Source organism: Gorilla gorilla, chromosome 12 (assembly GCF_029281585.2).
Source record: "Gorilla gorilla gorilla isolate KB3781 chromosome 12, NHGRI_mGorGor1-v2.1_pri, whole genome shotgun sequence".
Taxonomy (NCBI): Eukaryota; Metazoa; Chordata; class Mammalia; order Primates; family Hominidae; genus Gorilla; species Gorilla gorilla.
In genome coordinates, this window is record NC_073236.2 from 35,457,658 (window position 1) to 35,474,838 (window position 17,181).

General features: G+C 52.9%; 1 protein-coding gene and 1 non-coding gene across 4 annotated transcripts; both read right to left on the reverse strand.

Moving 5' to 3' along the window:
• Window positions 1–727: 727 nt before the first annotated feature.
• ACTR1B (actin related protein 1B) lies at window positions 728–8,945 on the reverse strand. Of its 3 annotated transcripts, none has more exons than XM_063695579.1 (11): window positions 8,819–8,945; window positions 6,623–6,687; window positions 5,308–5,383; window positions 4,110–4,235; window positions 3,637–3,761; window positions 3,185–3,401; window positions 2,982–3,074; window positions 2,701–2,875; window positions 2,205–2,266; window positions 1,909–1,949; window positions 728–1,717 (listed from the first exon to the last, which is right to left on the reverse strand). In XM_063695579.1, the coding sequence occupies exons 3-11, from the start codon at window positions 5,362–5,364 to the stop codon at window positions 1,615–1,617; spliced, it is 999 nt and encodes a 332-aa protein (XP_063551649.1). In that variant the 5' UTR covers window positions 5,365–5,383; window positions 6,623–6,687; window positions 8,819–8,945; the 3' UTR covers window positions 728–1,614. The 3 variants fall into 3 exon arrangements, with proteins under 3 accessions (XP_063551649.1, XP_030863791.1, XP_018875539.2); XM_031007931.3 differs by having other exon boundaries at window positions 8,582–8,877; XM_019019994.4 differs by lacking the exon at window positions 8,819–8,945 and adding an exon at window positions 8,192–8,534.
• A 351-nt stretch (window positions 8,946–9,296) lies between these two features.
• On the reverse strand, window positions 9,297–9,437 carry LOC115933682 (U4 spliceosomal RNA). The gene has a single exon (XR_004069536.1). It is a non-coding gene; the product is annotated as a U4 spliceosomal RNA (small nuclear RNA).
• Window positions 9,438–17,181: the final 7,744 nt, after the last annotated feature.

The window sequence follows — 17,181 nt, forward strand, 5'->3', positions numbered from 1 at the left end:
CCATCTCTGGCTAACCTCTGGGCCCTTGCAAGTCGGCCTGCCCCACCTGTCGGGCTAGATGACTAACGCCTCGGCCCCCACAACTCTGTAATAAAATGGCTCATCTGTCTTACTCCCTTGACGTGTGTATTTGTTAGGGCAAGGATATAACTTGTTGACCATTGGCCCCAAACACACGGCACCATCCTGGAAACACTGTAGGTTCTCAAACACTTAAGGAAGTAAAGAGCAGACATTCTCCAAACCCTAATTCCTCACTGCTCCTTCTGCCCTTCCTCTCCCTGCTCTTCTGCCTATTCCTCTAGGGCCTGGCTAAGCTCACAGCCTCTCTGCCTCTCCCTGCCTTCCCCATCCTGACATGTCTGAAGGCGTGAGCTTGCATCATTGCTGGTGTCCATCAGCCTTAGCCCTGGCTGAATGGGGTGAGCAGAGGTGCTCAAATAGGCCTGTCCAGGGTCCGGGGGCAAAGAAGGTAGCCTGGTTCTACTTCCCCTGGTGGACTGCAGCAGGGGAGGTAACAGGTGAGGGAATTATGCTGCAGGGTGAGAGCCCAGCCTCCTGAGGCCTTTTGTGCCACGTTGGTGGGCCAACTACTGAAACCTTCACGCCGCTGAGCTAGAGCCAGTGCCTTGCTGCAATCTCTCTGGTCTTTTCTCTGAAAGTCCCCAGGGATGGAAGAACAAACGACAGCAGAGAGAGCCACAAGAAAACAGAGCCACACACTGGGCCTTGTCCATAATTATTACTATAATGATTTACAAAAGTTTTTTTTTCAGGCAACCGTGTTAAATTATTGTACATATCTGAGAGAGGGAGGTGGGGCCCTGGCCACAGCAAAAGTGATGACCTCTTTCTTGGGTGAGGTAAGAAAATGTCCCCCACCCCCTTTTAGGTCTGACTCCTTAATAAGTGGCTTCCCCTCAATAAATGATGAGCATCAACCCTTTCCCACCCAGGGTGCCAAGGGTAGAGGGAGGAGCAAGTGGATGAAGTGCTCTGAAAAGGACAGTGCAGCAGCTCTGGCCACCATGCATCCTCTGCCCTGGCTCTGAAGGGCCTGACCCTGGGCTGCACCCCCTTGCTGGGAATGGAAGACCATTCAGTACTCAGCCTACACCAGGGCATCTACCCAGGAAGATCAGAGGACAGAGTGTGAAAGGGGCTGTGTCACCCTGTCAGGTCACGAACAGGAGGTGGCAATGGATGCAGTGACACACCAGTGGGAGCTGCTGGCTGCCCCTTGCAGCCAAACTGGCTACCCAGGCATCCAGGCATTCTGGCCCTGGAGCTCAGGGAGGCAGCCCTGAGAGTCGGAGCAGGGAACCACAGGCCTAGCTGGCCCTGCCAGGGGGATACCCACAACAGCCTGACATGGCACTCAATTCCCACACGCCAGCTCAGGGCTCCTGTCCATGCAGCTCAATGTTACTTGTGTGTGCATGTCGTGTGTGTGTAGAGGGGAAGGCTGCAGGGGGGCACTGCTGTGCCGCCCACCCAGGGGTTCAGGGCATGCAGGGGACCCTAAGCCTAGTATACGAGCCCAGACCAAAAAGGGTTAAAGGCTCTGGCTCCCGTCCCTCCCCCTCTCCCAACATGCCCCGCCCTCCTTGGGCACTAGAAAGTTTTGCGATGAATAGCACGGGAGCCATCCTCTTCATACTCCTTTTTGGACACCCACATCTTCTTAAAAGTGTCCAGCGAGGCCAGGATGGAGCCACTGTGGGGATGGAGGGATAGTATTGCTGTGGACCTGTCAGGGAGCCAACCACCTTCCTGGGTGCTCAGAGTTCCATTTCCCTAATTTGGGAGGGAAATCCACCCACCTCCACGTGGCCTAGGCCAACCATGGGAGGAGCATCCAGGGTAAAGTGGTCTCCTCCCAGAGCCCTCCCTTGAGCCCCGCCTCACCCAATCCATGTGGAGTACAGCCGTTCCTGCGGGGCTGAGATCTAGAGGGAGGAAGTGGCCACGTTAACTGTGGGTCCCCACCCAAAAGCCATCCTCCCAGCCTTGGGGTCACCTTCCCCAGGTCCTGAAGCCTGACAGCAAAGGCATCAGCTGGGGAGTAGCAGCAGCGGCCTTGGGAAGAGCAGGACTAGGTGGACGTGAGCTGGTGAGCGGGTCTGGGGGCAGCATTCACCCTTCCTCCCCATGCCAAGGCTGCCAGCGCCCTAGTGCCCCAGGGGGAGTTTCTGTAACCTCACCTTGATTTTGATATCCTTTGGGGCAAGCTTCTTCACTTCACTGAGTAATCGGTCTCCGAAGCCTGTGAACACAAAGCTGGCTGAGCCTGGGGTCTGCACCCGGCCTCCTCACTGCTAGCTCCCGCACCCAGCCTTCAGGGCCCCCAGCTACTGCTGGCCCTCTATCAGCAGCTCTTCCCAGGATGAACAGCAAGGCTGAGAAATGATCCAGCCCCATGGCTGCCTGCGGGCCCTGCATCCTCACAGAGGCAGCGTGAGATGAAGCCGCACATGCTCCTTGCTCGACACTCACAATACACTTTAGAGCTTGTGTAAACTTCTCCTCTATTCACAGAATAAACAAAATTTAATTTTAAATTTTGGTCTGTTAAAAAAAAATGTTCATTGAGCACCACCAAAAAGCCAACAGAATATGGCTCTGGGTGAGGGTATACTCTCTGAGGGTCCAGCTGCCCTGGGCCTCATCTCACCACCACCAACTCTCAAGCCACAGTACCTTTGAAAAGCGTTGAGCCACCTGAGAGCACGATGTTGGCGAACAGCGTCCGGCGCAGGTCCATATCAGACTTGTGTATGGCGAAGGCCACCACCTCATGGAGCCCCTCACTCTCATCCCCCACAAGGTCCGGCTGGAACAGCAGCTCGGGGGCCCGGAATCGTGCAGGCCCCACCTTTAGTGTACAAGATTGAGGCAGACAGGCTTCCTGGAGAAGCGGGCTACCCCTTCCCCCAGGCTGGGCATCGGCTGCCACTCCAGTGCCAGGCCCGGCCACTTACATCGAGCGTGCTGCCGTCCGGCAACGTGTACTGCACCTTCTCCGTCTCCAGAGCCTCATCCTTCTGTGGGTTGATGGACAGGTAGCACGCTCGCTGCGGGGACAGGGACACAGCCCTCAGAAGGCTGCACCTGGGACACCTGTGCCTTGGTGCCACCCTTTCCTCACCCCAGGTCGTGTCCACACCCTCTCGCCCCTTGTCACCTCTTTGATTGTCCGGACAACCTCAAACTCAGCCGAGGTATGGAAGTCAACCCCTTCCTTGCGCAGCAGGAGTCGGAGGTAGCGGGAGACGTCGCGGCCGGCAATGTCCACCCGCATGATGGAGTGAGGCATGGCAAAGCCCTCATAGATGGGCACAGCATGAGTGACCCCGTCCCCTGAGTCTAGAACCACTCCTGTCGTGCGTCCCGTTGCGTACCTGTCACCAGGTCAGCATCCCCTCACCTCAGCCACTGAGGCACGGGGACCTCCTCACCCAGGGGAGGAACCCTGGCACGTCTGCATTATCTAGTCTGAAGAGAGGACACGAGGGACTCCCTAGAGGAAGAGTCATCAAGGGGCTGTTTTTCCAGGGAAGTCAGACCCTGGTCATGGCAAGCAGGACGGCACAGGGAGGACAGGACTCAGGGAGGCCAGGCTTAGGGGGCACTCACAGACTGAGCACAGCCTGCATGGAGATGAACAGGGCCGGCACGTTGAAGGTCTCAAAGAACACCTCTGCCGCCTTCTCCCGGTTCTTACTCGGGTTGAGCGGGGCCTCCGTGAGGAGCACAGGATGCTGCGAGGGACGGGACAGTTGTAGGCATCAGAGGAGGCAACTTGCAAGGCCCTAAAAGGCTCTTTCCAGAGAACCACACCCGCTGGCGCACAGGCGGCTCAGCCTCCTACCCCTCCTGAGGGCCCCATCCCTTTATCTGCTGGCAGTTACTCTTCCGGAGATCCAGCTCTCTCTGGAAGATTCTGCCTAGCAGCCACTGGGTACGCATGCGCGCCCAGACACACACGGAAAGGCAGCAGGCCCTCTAGAAATGTAGAAGGGAAATGTGGGAGCCCGGCGAGGCGGGACGCAGAGGAGAGGGGCATGGCCAGGAGAATGCAGAGCATGCAGGAGGGGCAGCTGCCACACCTCCTCCGAGAAGGTCTGCAGCTGGTCCTTGGAGTAGACGTACTGCCAGATGCGTTCCATGTCGTTCCAGTCTCGCACCACGCCGTGCTCCATGGGGTAGCGGATGGTCAGCAGCCCCCGGTGCTCCTGGTGGGGTGGGAAGGGAGGTGTGGCACCTGGCCCTTGCTCAGCGGCTGCTTTCCGCCTTCCTGGAAGCTGACCCTCACCTGCCCTGACCAGAACCACCCCTGCTCACTGGGTGTCCCAGGGTCTGTGGCGGGTCCTGAACTCAGCATGGGCTCACCTGCCCACCAGCTTCTTAGGCTCTTAGAGCCCAGCTAGCTTCAGCTGGGGGGATCAGAGAGGGTGGCAGTGTGCCCCGCAATCTGCAGGCTCTCTTCTTCCCCATTCTCACTGCCGGCACATCCCCCACATTCTCCTCACACTCTGCCAGCTCCCCTCTGGCCAGCGCCGGCACCTTGCAGCTGCCCAACACGGCCCCTCCTGGGCCACCTGTGCCCCCTGACCTGCGCCTCTCCCCCCAGCCCTTTGGCCGGTCCTCACCAGTCCCCTGTTTGCACTGACATGCTGCCTCCACCTGCCCTTCAATGTCCCCCCAGCCATGCCCCTTCTCACCTAGCACCACTCAGCTCCTCTCACCGCCTCGGCTCCTACGGACCCCATCTGCGAGACCCCCACGCTCTGCACCTCCAGCTCAGGCCTCCCCTTTCTGGGCCCAGAACCACGCATGCCCCACGCCCCGGCACCCGACACAATGCTCCTCAGGCGCCTAAACTGCCCTTGGCCACGCTCAGCTTGCTGCTCTCCCCACACCCACACATGCTCTCCTGAGGGTCTGATCAGGCCATGCAGCCCCTTGGTGGGACACTCTGGCTCCACTGTGAGAGGCGGCCCCATGGCCCTCATTAGAGCAGACGTGAAGTGTGTGTGATTCTGACTCTTATATCACTTTTTGATCAGTTCTTGGTTCTGTAGCTTCCAAATAGCTTCTAAAAGACAGGACACGATGAGCTCTACCCATGCTCCCTAGAAGAGGAACTGCTGCCCCATCTCAGGGGGAGGTGCCCCTGCACAGCACTTCCCAGCTGGAGCCTGGAGGAGGTACCCGGGAGGTCACCAGCAGAGGCCCAAGAACACATGCCATGCCCCTGCAACTGAGGACCCCACCCCCAGGGAAAGGCAGGCTCCTCGGTGTTACCTCTGCTTTTGGTCCGATGAAGAGGTCTCCCTCCAGGGCTCCAGCCATCACCCGCATGTGCTTCGGCCGCCCGACACTGTTAGGATGGATAACGTCAGCAAGGTGGGCAGGAAGCATGGCGGAGCTTGTGTCCAGAAAAACCGAAATCCAACCATAGCCGCCCAGAGGGTACCTGGCCTCCAAACACCAGGATGTGGCTGGGAGGCACAGGTTGGAACTGGGGCCTATGGGGTTCGGGGCTAGAGAGGGGGCCTAGGCAGGACGAGAAGCTCAGGGTCAGAAGGCATGGTCAGCAGAGACAGCTGCATGTCTGAGCGCCAGAACCCAGCCCTCCATGGCCCAGCCCTTGCAGAGGGTCGGCTTCCTGCAGCCACAGTGACTCAGCCCACGCTCCTGACTTCGGTGGGGCAGGGCTGCCGTCACCATCCACAGACTGAGGGAGGACAGCCCCAGGAAGCTGGGTCGGGGCTCCCTTGTGCACCCTGCTCTCACTCAGTCAAGCGCCCTAACCCACTGCCAGCGCTTCTGGATCAGAGATTCAGTTCTTGGAAACTATAGGATCTGATGAGCTACCACTAAAGGCAAAGGAACCTCTAATTATACCCATGCAGTCAGAAAGGAATGCTGAAGCTCGACAGGGAGCACCATGCTAGCTCTGTCCCAGACCAGGCCGGGCTCGGGCTAGCCTGCCACTCGGGGCCTAGGATCCCCTGCTGCCCCCTGCCTTTAGGCCACTCATTCCAAAGCCTCCAGGATTTGTGAAGAGGTGCTCCTAAGGGCAACTTTCCCAATGGGCTCGTGGTGGGCGCAAGGGGCACCCCAGGCTCTCTGGGTTTGCAATTCTCTCTTATTCCCGCCCCCACCAGTACCATACAGGGCAAAGGATCCCCTCTTAACTGAAACAAGACATTTTCTAGAGTCTGAAAACAAGCCCGGCAGAAAACACTTCCAGGGAGGAAAGGGTGGCTGTGCATCTAATTCCTCACTCTTCCTGCTCCGAGTTTAGGGCTCCCCTCGGAGGTGTCTCCCTTTATTCTTGCTGCTGCTACCACACCCCATCCCCAGGGAAATGCTGGTTGCTTTTCCTCCTTGCTGGCTCAACAAGACCAAAACGAGAGACTCCAAAGACAAAGGGGAACCCTAGAACGCTTGTCTTGTTCTTTCAGTGCTCTCTCAAGAGTGTCAACCTCACAAATTTGGTGTTTTCCATACAGGTCAGGGCCCAAATTGTCTTCAAAGAGCCCTGTGACAGAAGGCCAATGTTCTTACAGAAGGTAAACAAAAGGACTGAGGCTGCTGCCTGAGCCACACTTACTAGTTTGGGAAACAGTATTTGGGAATCTGGTCTCCTGCAAAGCCAGCTTTAATCACCCCCGAACCCTGCAAGGAAAAACAAAGTTTAGCTGCCCACATGCACCACTAGATGAAGCCAGTCCCCCGCAATGGAGAGAGCTGGCTGCCCCGTCAAGGCAGGCCAAGGAGGAAGCCAGGGACCCTGCCAGGATCATTTACAAGTACACCTATGGTTCAAGATTGGGAGCAATTTTGTATCCCCCTGCTCTGGCAACATTTGGCAATGTCTGGCAGCTGGGCAGAGGGGACATGCAGTGGGGGATGCTATTGGCATCTAGTGGGCAGAGGCCAGGGATGCTGCTAAACATCCTACAATGCACAGGTGAGCCTGCACTACCAACAATGAGCTAGCCCAGAATGTCAATAATACAGAGATAGAGAAACCACGAAGGGTACCTTCCTCTGCACAACTAATGGTTGGCTCCAGCAGGAGGATTCCATAGCACATGCTACTCCCAAAAGCTAGAAGAAACCCCTCTGTGTGGGTTTTTTTTTTTTTCAACAGCTTCCTTCTCCCCCAAGTACCCAGAAGGCATGGAACATGGACCACCTACAGGGCCTGCTGGAGAAGACCAATGGGTGCATGGGATGACTGGCAGCTTCCCTCAAGTGGCTTCCCAGAGACTACTAGGAGAACTTGGTCCTATCGCTGCCCCCACCTGGAAGCTGGACTTAAGGATCCCCCAAAGAACGGGGCAATTAGAAACCTCCCACCCAGCGAAGGGATAAGCTTCTCAACTCAATCCCACCAATCTTCATCGCAACCCTCTGAGTCTGCAGCAGAAACAAACATCTCCAAGTTACAGAGGAGGGGCTGGAATCCCCAAGGGGCCGAGCGGTAGCCCTTTTAACTTATAAGCCTGTTGATTAGCCTATACGAGTTATTTGCACATCAAGAAAGGAAGTAGCCTGCTCCTTCCTGCAGCGTCCTGCTGGTGTGACAGCACGTCCCCAAGCTCAGTGCTAACCTCCTTATTAAACATCCCCTGCTGTGACTCAGGGAACCCACACGGGTACTCTAAAACAGTCATTCAGGGACCCCACGGGGTCATGTGGGAGGGAGACAGATCCCAGAAAGAGCACAAGTGAGTCATTACCAAAAACTCCAAGGCCCGCACACCAGACGCACATACCCAGCTAGGGGCAGACTCAAAGATTCCAGCCCTTATCTTCTCCCCATATCAGAGCTCGGAAGCCAGAAATCTTCCTAAGGCAGCTGAAAGCAAACCGAGCCCCACTGCTGAAGGACAAAGCCACAGGAAGCCTGATGACATCTTTCCTCTGAGGCTTCCAAATGATCACCCCAAATTGCTTGCTGATACTGGGAAGAGTGGCCATGAACTCTCCATTACCCTGCTGGCTGTGGAATGTTTGCTCAGCACAGGGAGCATTTAAGGAGAAAGTCAAAGTAGCCAAAAGGCAAACCAGATGGTGGTGGACATGTGGGTGACAGAGCATCCTGCATTTGTTGCCTCGGGGTGCAGCCCCAAAGATAAAGCCAGCAGTGTGCAAATGACAAATGCTACCCCACCTCCGCCAGGCAGCCAGAGCCAGGGCCGAAGGACGCGGAAAGGGACTGGTGTCGAAACCTGCCCAGGAACCGCATCTCAACTGAGAAGAGTCCGGGGCGCGTCCCCGCCCGGCCGCCCGGCTGTCACTCAAGCTCTCTTGAACTTCCCCGCCCGACTCGCGGAGGGGTCGGGGAAGAGGCTCTGCGACGCGGGCGAGGGGGCTCGCCCCATGGCCGGCCTTACAAGGCCAAGCGGGCGCGCGCCCCCGGGGCGAAGCCAGCGGCCCGGCGGGGGCGACGGCCACGCAGTGAGCGGAGGACGCGCCGAGGCGGGCGGGGGTCTCTCCCTGCGCCGCCGCGTGCGCCCCCGGGGGCGGGGCGCCCGCCCTCCCCCTGGCTGCCGGGCCTCACGTTGTCGATGACCACAGGCTGGTTGGCGATGATGTCGTAGGACTCCATGGCCGGGCCGCGCCGGCCCTGCCCAGCAGGTGGGCTGCAGGAGGCACCGGATGGGCGGGCGGGCGGGAGGACCGGGACGGCGGCGGCTCCCGACGCGGCGCCGCTGCCCTCCCTCCCCGAGCCTGCAGCCTACGCGAGCCCCGCGGGGCTTTCTGGAGGGCGGGCCCGGCGGCCAATCATCGCTCCCACCTGGCCCGATTGACAGCAGGTGCCCGGGGCTGGCTGCGCGAAGGGGGCGGGGCCTCCGGAGGCTGGCCAGCCAATTGAGGTCGTCCGGAAAAAAGTGGTCGCGGCGTTGCCAAGGTAGGCTGCGCAGTGTCTGGGATGATGTCATGGCTCCGTCTTAAAGGGGACGCGAGCGGCAGAAAGTGGAGCTGGGTTAGTATGCTCGCGCGGTCGGAGTCTGTGGAGCTGGAAATTCACCGGTCCAGGAAGACGTCTTTCCCGCGTCCCAGCACCTCGGGCCACGCTCCTTCGTGAGAGCGCCCTCTCCAAGGAGGCCGGCCCTGGATATTTCACCCAAAATATTTATTTTTTCTTTTTTTCTAGGTAAGGTGTCTTGCTCTGTCGCTCAGGCTGGAAACCTTGGGCTCAAGCGATCCTCCCGCGCCAGCCAGTAGGGGGGACTACAGGCGCGCACCATATTTATTTATTTTTACTGAAATAGTCTCCGTAGAGACTGTTAAAAATTGCCAATGTCGACTATATTGCAAGTCGTCACGGTGGGGTATTGGGAAAAGTTTTCAATTAGCAATAATCGCGCTTTGGATAAACCTCATTGGCCACCATACGGCCACCGCGCAACGCTAGCTAATTAAAAAAAATTTTTTTTTGTAGAGAAGGGATCTCGCTATGTTCCCCGGGCTAGTCTCGAACTCCTGAGCTTAAGCGATCCTCCCGCTTAGTCTTTCCAAAGCGTTGGGATTACAGGCGTCAGCTATTGCGCACGGCCCCATAATATTTCCTCGTTGAGCACTGAAGAAAAGATCCTTTTCCTTATAAAAATTACAGTTTCGTGGTATTTTGGTCCTGGCATTTATTGAACACCTGCTCTGTGCCTGCGGAGCACTTCTGCCCACTTTACATAAGTTATATTAAATCCTTGCAACAATATCAGGTAGTTGTATTATTACTCCCATTTTTCAGTCAGGGTCTTCACACTTTGGTAACCTGCCCAAGATTATTGGGTGTGGAATTGGCACGCAGGTAGCCCCCTGCGGCACTGGAGTCAGCTGCTTCAAGAGTGCAAGATAGTTGAGTTCTACATTTGTTTACCAAACGGATCCATAGTTATTTCCCTGTATATATACCTCTCCCAATGGGTTGTGAGCATAAAATTTGTAAAATTGAAGCGGGTGTGCAGAAATCACAAGTGTACATGTACATTTCAATGAATGATTAAAATGTGGACACACTTGCATAACCACCACTGAGTTCAAGAAACAATATTGTTGCTGGAAAAGGGGTCCCGATCCAGACCCCAAGGGAGGGTTATTGGATCTTGCCCAGAAGAAATTCAAGGCAAGTCGCAGAGTGCAGTGAGAAGCGATTGTTTATTGAAAGCTACTCAGTTACAGAGTAGGCCATCCTCAGAAAGCAAGAGGGGGAACACACCCTCTTTATATTAAACTCTTCTTATATAGGGGTCTTATCTATGTAAAAACTAAGCTATGTCTACATGAGGCTGGGCTGACAACATAACAAAATTTAGTGCTTTTTGATTTAAAGAAAGTTATCCTTGGCATTTTAATGCATAAATATATCAAAGCATGACTCTCTCTCTCTCTCTCTCTCTCTATATATATATTTTGTTTTGTTTTGTTTTTTTGAGACAGGGTCTCACCTTGTTGCCCAAGCTGGAGTGCAGTTGCCTGATCTCAGCTCACTGCAACCTCCACCTCCCAGGCTCAAGCTATCCTCCTGCCTCAGCCTTCCAAGTAGCTGGGACCACAGGTGTGCACCATCATGCCCAGGTAATTTTTTTGTATTTTTAGTAGAGACAGGGTTTCGCTCTGTTGCCGAGGCTGGTCTCGAACTCCTGAGCTCAAGCAGTCCACCCACTTTGGACTCCCAAAGTGCTGGGACTACAGGTGTGAGCCATTGAGTCCTGTAACTATAACTATCTTAAATCATATATTGTTAGGCAATATTGGAGCATCTGGACATTTTGTTGTTGTAGGAGTTTGTCCTTGCAGGCATTACTAAACTGCTCTTTTAGCCATAGCATCTTATGACCATGAGTTGGGACTAGCAAGGAATGTGCCTTGCTAGTTTTAAGATGGAGTTGGGGCCAGGCGCGGTGGCTTATGCCTGTAATCCCAGCACTTTGGAAGGCCGAGGCGGGCAGATCACGAGGTCAGGAGATTGAGACCATCCTGGCTAACACGGTGAAACCCTGTCTTTACTAAAAATACAAAAAGTAGCTGGGCGTGGTGGCATGCGTCTGTTGTCCCAGCTACTCAGGAGGCTGGAGTAGGAGAATCGCTTGAACCCGGGAGGCGGAGGTTGCAGTGAGCCGAGATCGCACCACCAGCCTGGGCGACAGAGTGAGACTCCGTCTCAAAAAAAAAAAAAAAAAAAAAAAAGATGGGGTTGAGATGGGCACGGTAGCTCATGTGTGTAATCCCAGTACTTGTGGAGGCTGAAGTGGGTGGATTGCTTGAGCCCAGGAATTTGAGACCAGCCTGGACAACATGGCAAAACCCTGTCTCTACAAAAAATACAAAAATTAGCCGGGCATGATGTTGTGCGCCTGTAGTGCCAGCTACTCCAGAGGCTGAGGTGGGAGGTTGGCTTGAGCCCGGGAGATGGAGGTTGCGGTGAGCCCAGATCACACCATTGCACTCCAGCCTGGGTGACAGAGCCAGACTCTGTCTCAAAAAAAAAAAAAAAAAAAAAAAAAGATGCAGTTGATTTTAAGATGGTGTCACCCTGTCTCTCCTAGGCTCCTGTTTTCCTAATAGCATGAACAGCACCCCCGTCAGCTCCTACCCCTTGGTCTCTGACCTGTTCCTCCTCCGAGGTGACCTCTATCCTGAATTTTGAAAACATATTAGTATTGCCTATTTCTGAACTTTATGCAGATGAAGTCATTGGTATGTATTCATTTGCATCTAGTGTCTATACATTCATAAAATATATCACTGTGTAGCCATTAAAAATAATGAGAGAGTGCTATATAATTTCATATGAAACATATCAGGACACATTGCTAAGTAAAAGCAAAGAGAAAGCAGACACCGAGTGTAGACTGTTACATGCATGAATATCTCTGAACAGTATATGAGGCACCTTCAGGTCTCTTTTTTTTTTTTTTTTTTTTTTGAGACATTCTTTCTCTGTTGCCGAGGCTGGAGTGCAGTGGCGCAATCTGGGCTCACTGCAACCTCCACCTGTTGGGTTCAGGCAATTCTCCTGGCTCAGCCTCCCTAGTAGCTGGGATCACAGGTTCCCGCCACCATGCTCAGCTAAGTTTTTTTTTTTTTTTTTTTGAGATGGAGTCTCACTCTGTCACCCAGGCTGGAGTGCAGTGGTGCGGTCTCGGCTCACTGCAAGCTCCGCCTCCCGGGTTCATGCCATTCTCCTGCCTCAGCCTCCCGAGTAGCTGGGACTACAGGCGCCCACCACCACGCCTGGCTAATTTTTTGTATTTTTAGTAGAGATGGGGTTTCACCGTGTTAGCCAGGATGATCTCGATCTCCTGACCTTGTGATCTGCCTGCCTCGGCCTCCCAAAATGCTGGGATTACAGGTGTGAGCCACCGTGCCTGGCCCCAAAGATGATTGTCTTATAAAAGCCTATGTAACCCGTTTCATTTTTTCTTTAAAAAATGTCTTCCTTTACCTCCTGGAACACATCCATACTTATTCCCATTGTAATGCCCGTTCCCGAATAAACATCATTGTTTTTTTAGAGAGGGAGAGAGTCCATTGGTGAGAGAGTCTCACCAATCTCCTGTCCCCAGGGCACTTCCACCCCTGGGTATTTGTACTGATCAACCAGGTTATGCTTTCAGCATTTGCAAACTCAGGATGGAGATTTTAGACCCTCTTCAACCTCCAGGTTTCCGCTTTGCAAAGGCCAGCAGCAGAAGCAAAAGAGATGGAGTCCGAGTTAGCGTTTATTTTTCTATTTACCAGTCATTTGGAATTTGGACATTTTCTGTCCTGTGGTTGTGGTGAGGGTGTGGGTTTTGTGTTGTTTTATATATTCTTTGTTATTTTTTATTCTAGTTTTTGTTTTTGTTTTGGAAGGTATTTTAGAGAAATAAGATTTCTGTGGCTACCATGACCTGCTGTTACAGATTACATGGTACCCTCTCTTCATATGTTGAAGTCCTAGCCACCCTGCCGAACCTCAGAATGTGACTGTATTTGGAGATAGGGTCTTTACAGAGGAAATCAAGTTAAAATGAGGTCATTAGGGCAGGCCCTAATCCGATATGATCCTGTGTTCTTAGAAGAGGAAATGTGGACTCAGGTGTGTATGGAGGGAAGATGGCCTGCAAGCCCAGGGAGAAGATGGCCATCTGAGCCCACGTCCTGGAACAGAGACTTCTCTCACCGCCTCAGAAAGAACCAGCCCTGCTGACGTCTTGGTCTCAGACCTCCAGCCTCCAGAACTGGGAGACGATTCAGTCAGCTCCTACACAACACAGGGCTGAACTGTGCGGGTCCACTTCTATGCAGATTATTTTCTTTTTTCTTTTTTGAGACAGTCTCGCCCTGTTGCTCAGGCTGAAGTGTAGTGGTGTGATCTTGGCTCACTGCAGCTTCCACCTCCCAGGTGCAAGTGATTCTCCTGCCTCAGCTTCCCAAGTAGCTGGGACTATGGGTACTCGCCACCACACCTGGCTAATTTTTGTATTTTTAGTAGAGATGGGGTTTCACCATGTTGGTCAGGCTGGTCTTGAACTCCTGACCCCAAGTGATCTGCCTGCCTTGGCCTCCCAGATTGCTGGGATTACAGGTGTGAGCCACCGTGCCCGGCCCTATATAACTCTTTGTGCAAGTTTTTACCCCTAAAAGATATCTGCCATCTCAGCCATGGAACAGACACTGTGAGAACATGAAGGCTCAAGGGCAGGGCTGGCTACATAATTTGTGGGACCCATTACAAAATGAACATGGAGAAAAAACTAGAAAAAAGTGTAGTACAAGGTACTATAATAGATTTTTCCTTTGAAAACAGTTTAATACTTATAAAATGTAATAGAGGGAAATAGTGACATGTGAGTAACAAAATGGGCGTATCAATTGGTCTATGCTATTTTTGGTGTTATAATTTTACCTAATGTAATAAGTAGCAACACTTTGTTAGTGAGACGGGGTTTCACCATGTTGGCCAGGCTGGTCTGGAACTCCTGACCTCAGGTGATCCGCCTGCCTCAGTCTTCCAAAGTGCTGGGATTACAGGTGTGAGCCTCTGCGCCCGGCTGTGATGTCTTGATTGATCATAGGATTTTTCTGGCTATTCTAGCTACTTCCAATTCGCTTCAGCCAATTTAGTTGAAGTTTTATCACTTGTGACTTCAGAGTCCTGGTTAATATCCTGTTGCCCTCAGGACATGCAGGATGGAGGAAGGCACCAGGGAGCCGAGGGAAGTGAGCAGAGAGGCAGTCACTTCAGGGCCACCAGCATAGCCCCCATCACTGTCCACAGACACAGGCCCTTCCCCTTCGCACGGTCGAGCAGGCCCCACCTCACTTCCGGGTATGACTTCATAGACCGTTAGGTTCCGTGGTACCCTGGAGTCCACAGCTGCTGAATCTGAAGGGCCATCAGAAGACTGGCTTCTCCATGGTGGTTCATGGACTAAGGCAAAGATGAGCAGAGCCGTGGCCCTCTTCTTTGTTCTCTGCTGGATCCAAGTATATTGCTGTGATAGCTGGAGAGAAACATGGGCCTCACTTCAAGCCTAAGTGGGGCAGAGGAGGGCGTTCCCTCCCACAGTGTGGGGAACACAGATGCTTTACCTACTCTACCTTCTATACCTCCCCAAATCTGCCATTCAGGGTTTATTACTTGGGGGAAGGGAGTAACTGAAAACATTTTCCTAACTTTGAAGCTTTCTCAAAATTCAGAGCTCTATAGGAGGGTGGCATACATGCGTATTTTAACTTTTCATTGTAAGCATTTCCAAACATATGCAAAAGTAGAAAGATTAGTATAAAGAACCACCATATGCTAACTAACCCTCCTGATTTTATCTATATATACGCACTATTTAAAAAATAACAGCGTTAGGCCGGGTACAGTGGCTCACTCTTGTAACTCCAGCACTTTAGGAGGCCAAGGCAGGAGGATTCCTTGAGCTCAGGAGTTTGTGACAAGCCTAGGCAACATCATGAGAGCCTGTCTGTATAAAAAATTTAAAAATTAGCCATGCATGGTGGTACGTGCGTGTGGTCCCAGCTACTAGGGAGGCTGAGGTGGGATGATCACTTGAGCCCAAAAAGTCGAGGCTGCAGTAAGCCGTGATCACACCACTGCACTCAAGCTTGGGCAACAGAGTGGGATCCTGTCTCAAAAAAAAAAAATTAGTAATAACTTTATAGGATATAATATATAATAAAATTCACCGTTTATTTTATTTTTCTATTTATTGTTATTATTTTTGAGATAGGTTCTCCCTCTGTCACCCAGAGCTGGAGTGGGGTGGCATAATCACAGCTAATTGCAGCCTCAACATTCCAGGCCCAAGGATCCTCCCTTCAGCCTTCCAGGTAGCTGGGACCACAGGCATGTACCACCACACCCAGCTAATTTTTTAAATTTTTGTAGAAATAGGGATCTCACTGTGTTTCCCGGGCTGGTCTCAAACTCCTGGGCTCAAGTGATCCTCCTACCTTGGCCTCCCAAAGTGCTGGAATTGCAGGCATGAACCACTATGTCTGGCCAAATTTACCCTTTACAAAGTATATAATTCAGTGGTTTTTAGTATACTCACAGAGTTGTGAAGCATCACTATCTAATTTTATTTAATTTTTAATTTTTTAATTTTTTGAGATGGAGTGTCGCTCTCTCACCCAGGCTGGAGTGCAGTGGCTCTATCTCGGCTCACGGCAACCTCTGCTTCCCAGGTTCAAGTGATTATCCTGCCTCAGCCTCCCAAGTTGCTGGGATTACAGGCGTGTGCCACCATGCCTGGCTAATTTACTAAACTAATAAATTACTAAATTAGTAAGTTACTAGTAAATTAGTAATTACTAAAATATAATTTTTAGTAGAGATGGGGTTTCATCATGTTGGCCAGGCTGGTCATGAACTCCTGACCTCAATGGATCCTCCTGCCTCAGCTTCCTGAGTAGCTGGGACCACAGGTGCACACCACCACGCCCAGGTAATTAATTTTTATTTTTTGTAGAGTCGGGGTCTCCCTATGTTTCCCAGGCTGGCCTTGAACTCCTGACCTCAAGTGATCCTCCCACCTCAGCCTCCCAGAGTGCTGGGATTAAAGACGTGAGCCACGGCACCTGGCCTGAATTTTCCTCAAATTCAAAAAATCCTGATGAAGGTTTGGCTAAAATCTTTGGTGAGTTACCCCACTCCCTGTGGAACCTCAGGCTGGATTTGAAGAGTTGCGTGCATGGTCCTCATTGTCTCCCAGGTAACCTGTTACCGCTGCTGTGAAGGGAAGGCAGGTGCTCTTCCTTGAGGCTAGAATCTGTCTACGTGTCACAGTCTCAGGAAATTAAGCAAAACAGATGATAAACACCTCAAAAGGACCCTACTGAGCATGAGTGGAGCAGAGCAGGGCCATGTGGGACTGCGGCGTCAGATGCCACCTCACACTAGCTGTGACACACCTGCCTCGCCAGTTTCTGCTCTGAGGCCCCAAAGCCGAGCTGAACCTCCTCCAGGGGTTCTCAGCCCTAACTGAGCATGAGAACCCCTGGGGCAATCCTCTTTTTAACAATTGAGACATTCCACACACACCCCACGTCAGATTTTGGGGTGTGGGGATAGACCTTCACATTTGTAGTTTTCTAACCCTCCAGGGGACACTAGGCTGAGACTCATTGGTCTCCACTCTGAACCTTCCATTGAACATGTGAGAAAAACTAAGGTCCAGGGAAGTCTTTAGCAGAGAGCTGAGATGGAGAAAAGGGTTCTGAACCATAGCTATCTGCTGAAGGAAGCTGTCCAAAGGCCAGTGAAGTCTCTCCTGAGGGTGCCTGGGCTGTGCATCAGGAGTGAAGGTTGAGGGTCACCTTAGGTGTGAGAAGGAGCAACTGGGAGAGTGGCGCTGATGCTTCCCCCCGGGTTAGGAGGCATTTGGATCACAGAGCGATGCCTGTTCATTCCTGCTTGCAAGGGAGCAGATCTCTGGACACCCGATGGGCCTCTATTCCGTTCCGGCAGCTGTCCGTGTCAGGAGTGCTGGGCTTGCTCCTCCCCACGGGAGCCATCACAGAGGCCTCGGGCAGTCTGCATAGACAACTGCCTGGCAGGTGACCAGGAGGGGATGCATGAGCAGATGCAGGTAGCACTCGCAGTCCCCCTAGCTGTGCCCTCAGCACCTGCTGTCTAGGAGGCAGAAGCCTTGTTCT

Excerpts from the sequence above, each read along its gene's own strand:
- ACTR1B (XM_019019994.4), bottom strand. The coding sequence starts at position 8,266 with ATGCGGTTCCTGGGCAGGTTTCGACACCAGTCCCTTTCCGCGTCCTTC. Across the intron at positions 6,688-8,191 it reads GCTCTGGCTGCCTGGCGGAG|GGTTCGGGGGTGATTAAAGC; the intron begins GTGGGGTAGCAT and ends TTTTCCTTGCAG. Across the intron at positions 3,762-4,109 it reads TGCAGACCTTCTCGGAGGAG|CATCCTGTGCTCCTCACGGA; the intron begins GTGTGGCAGCTG and ends CGTCCCTCGCAG.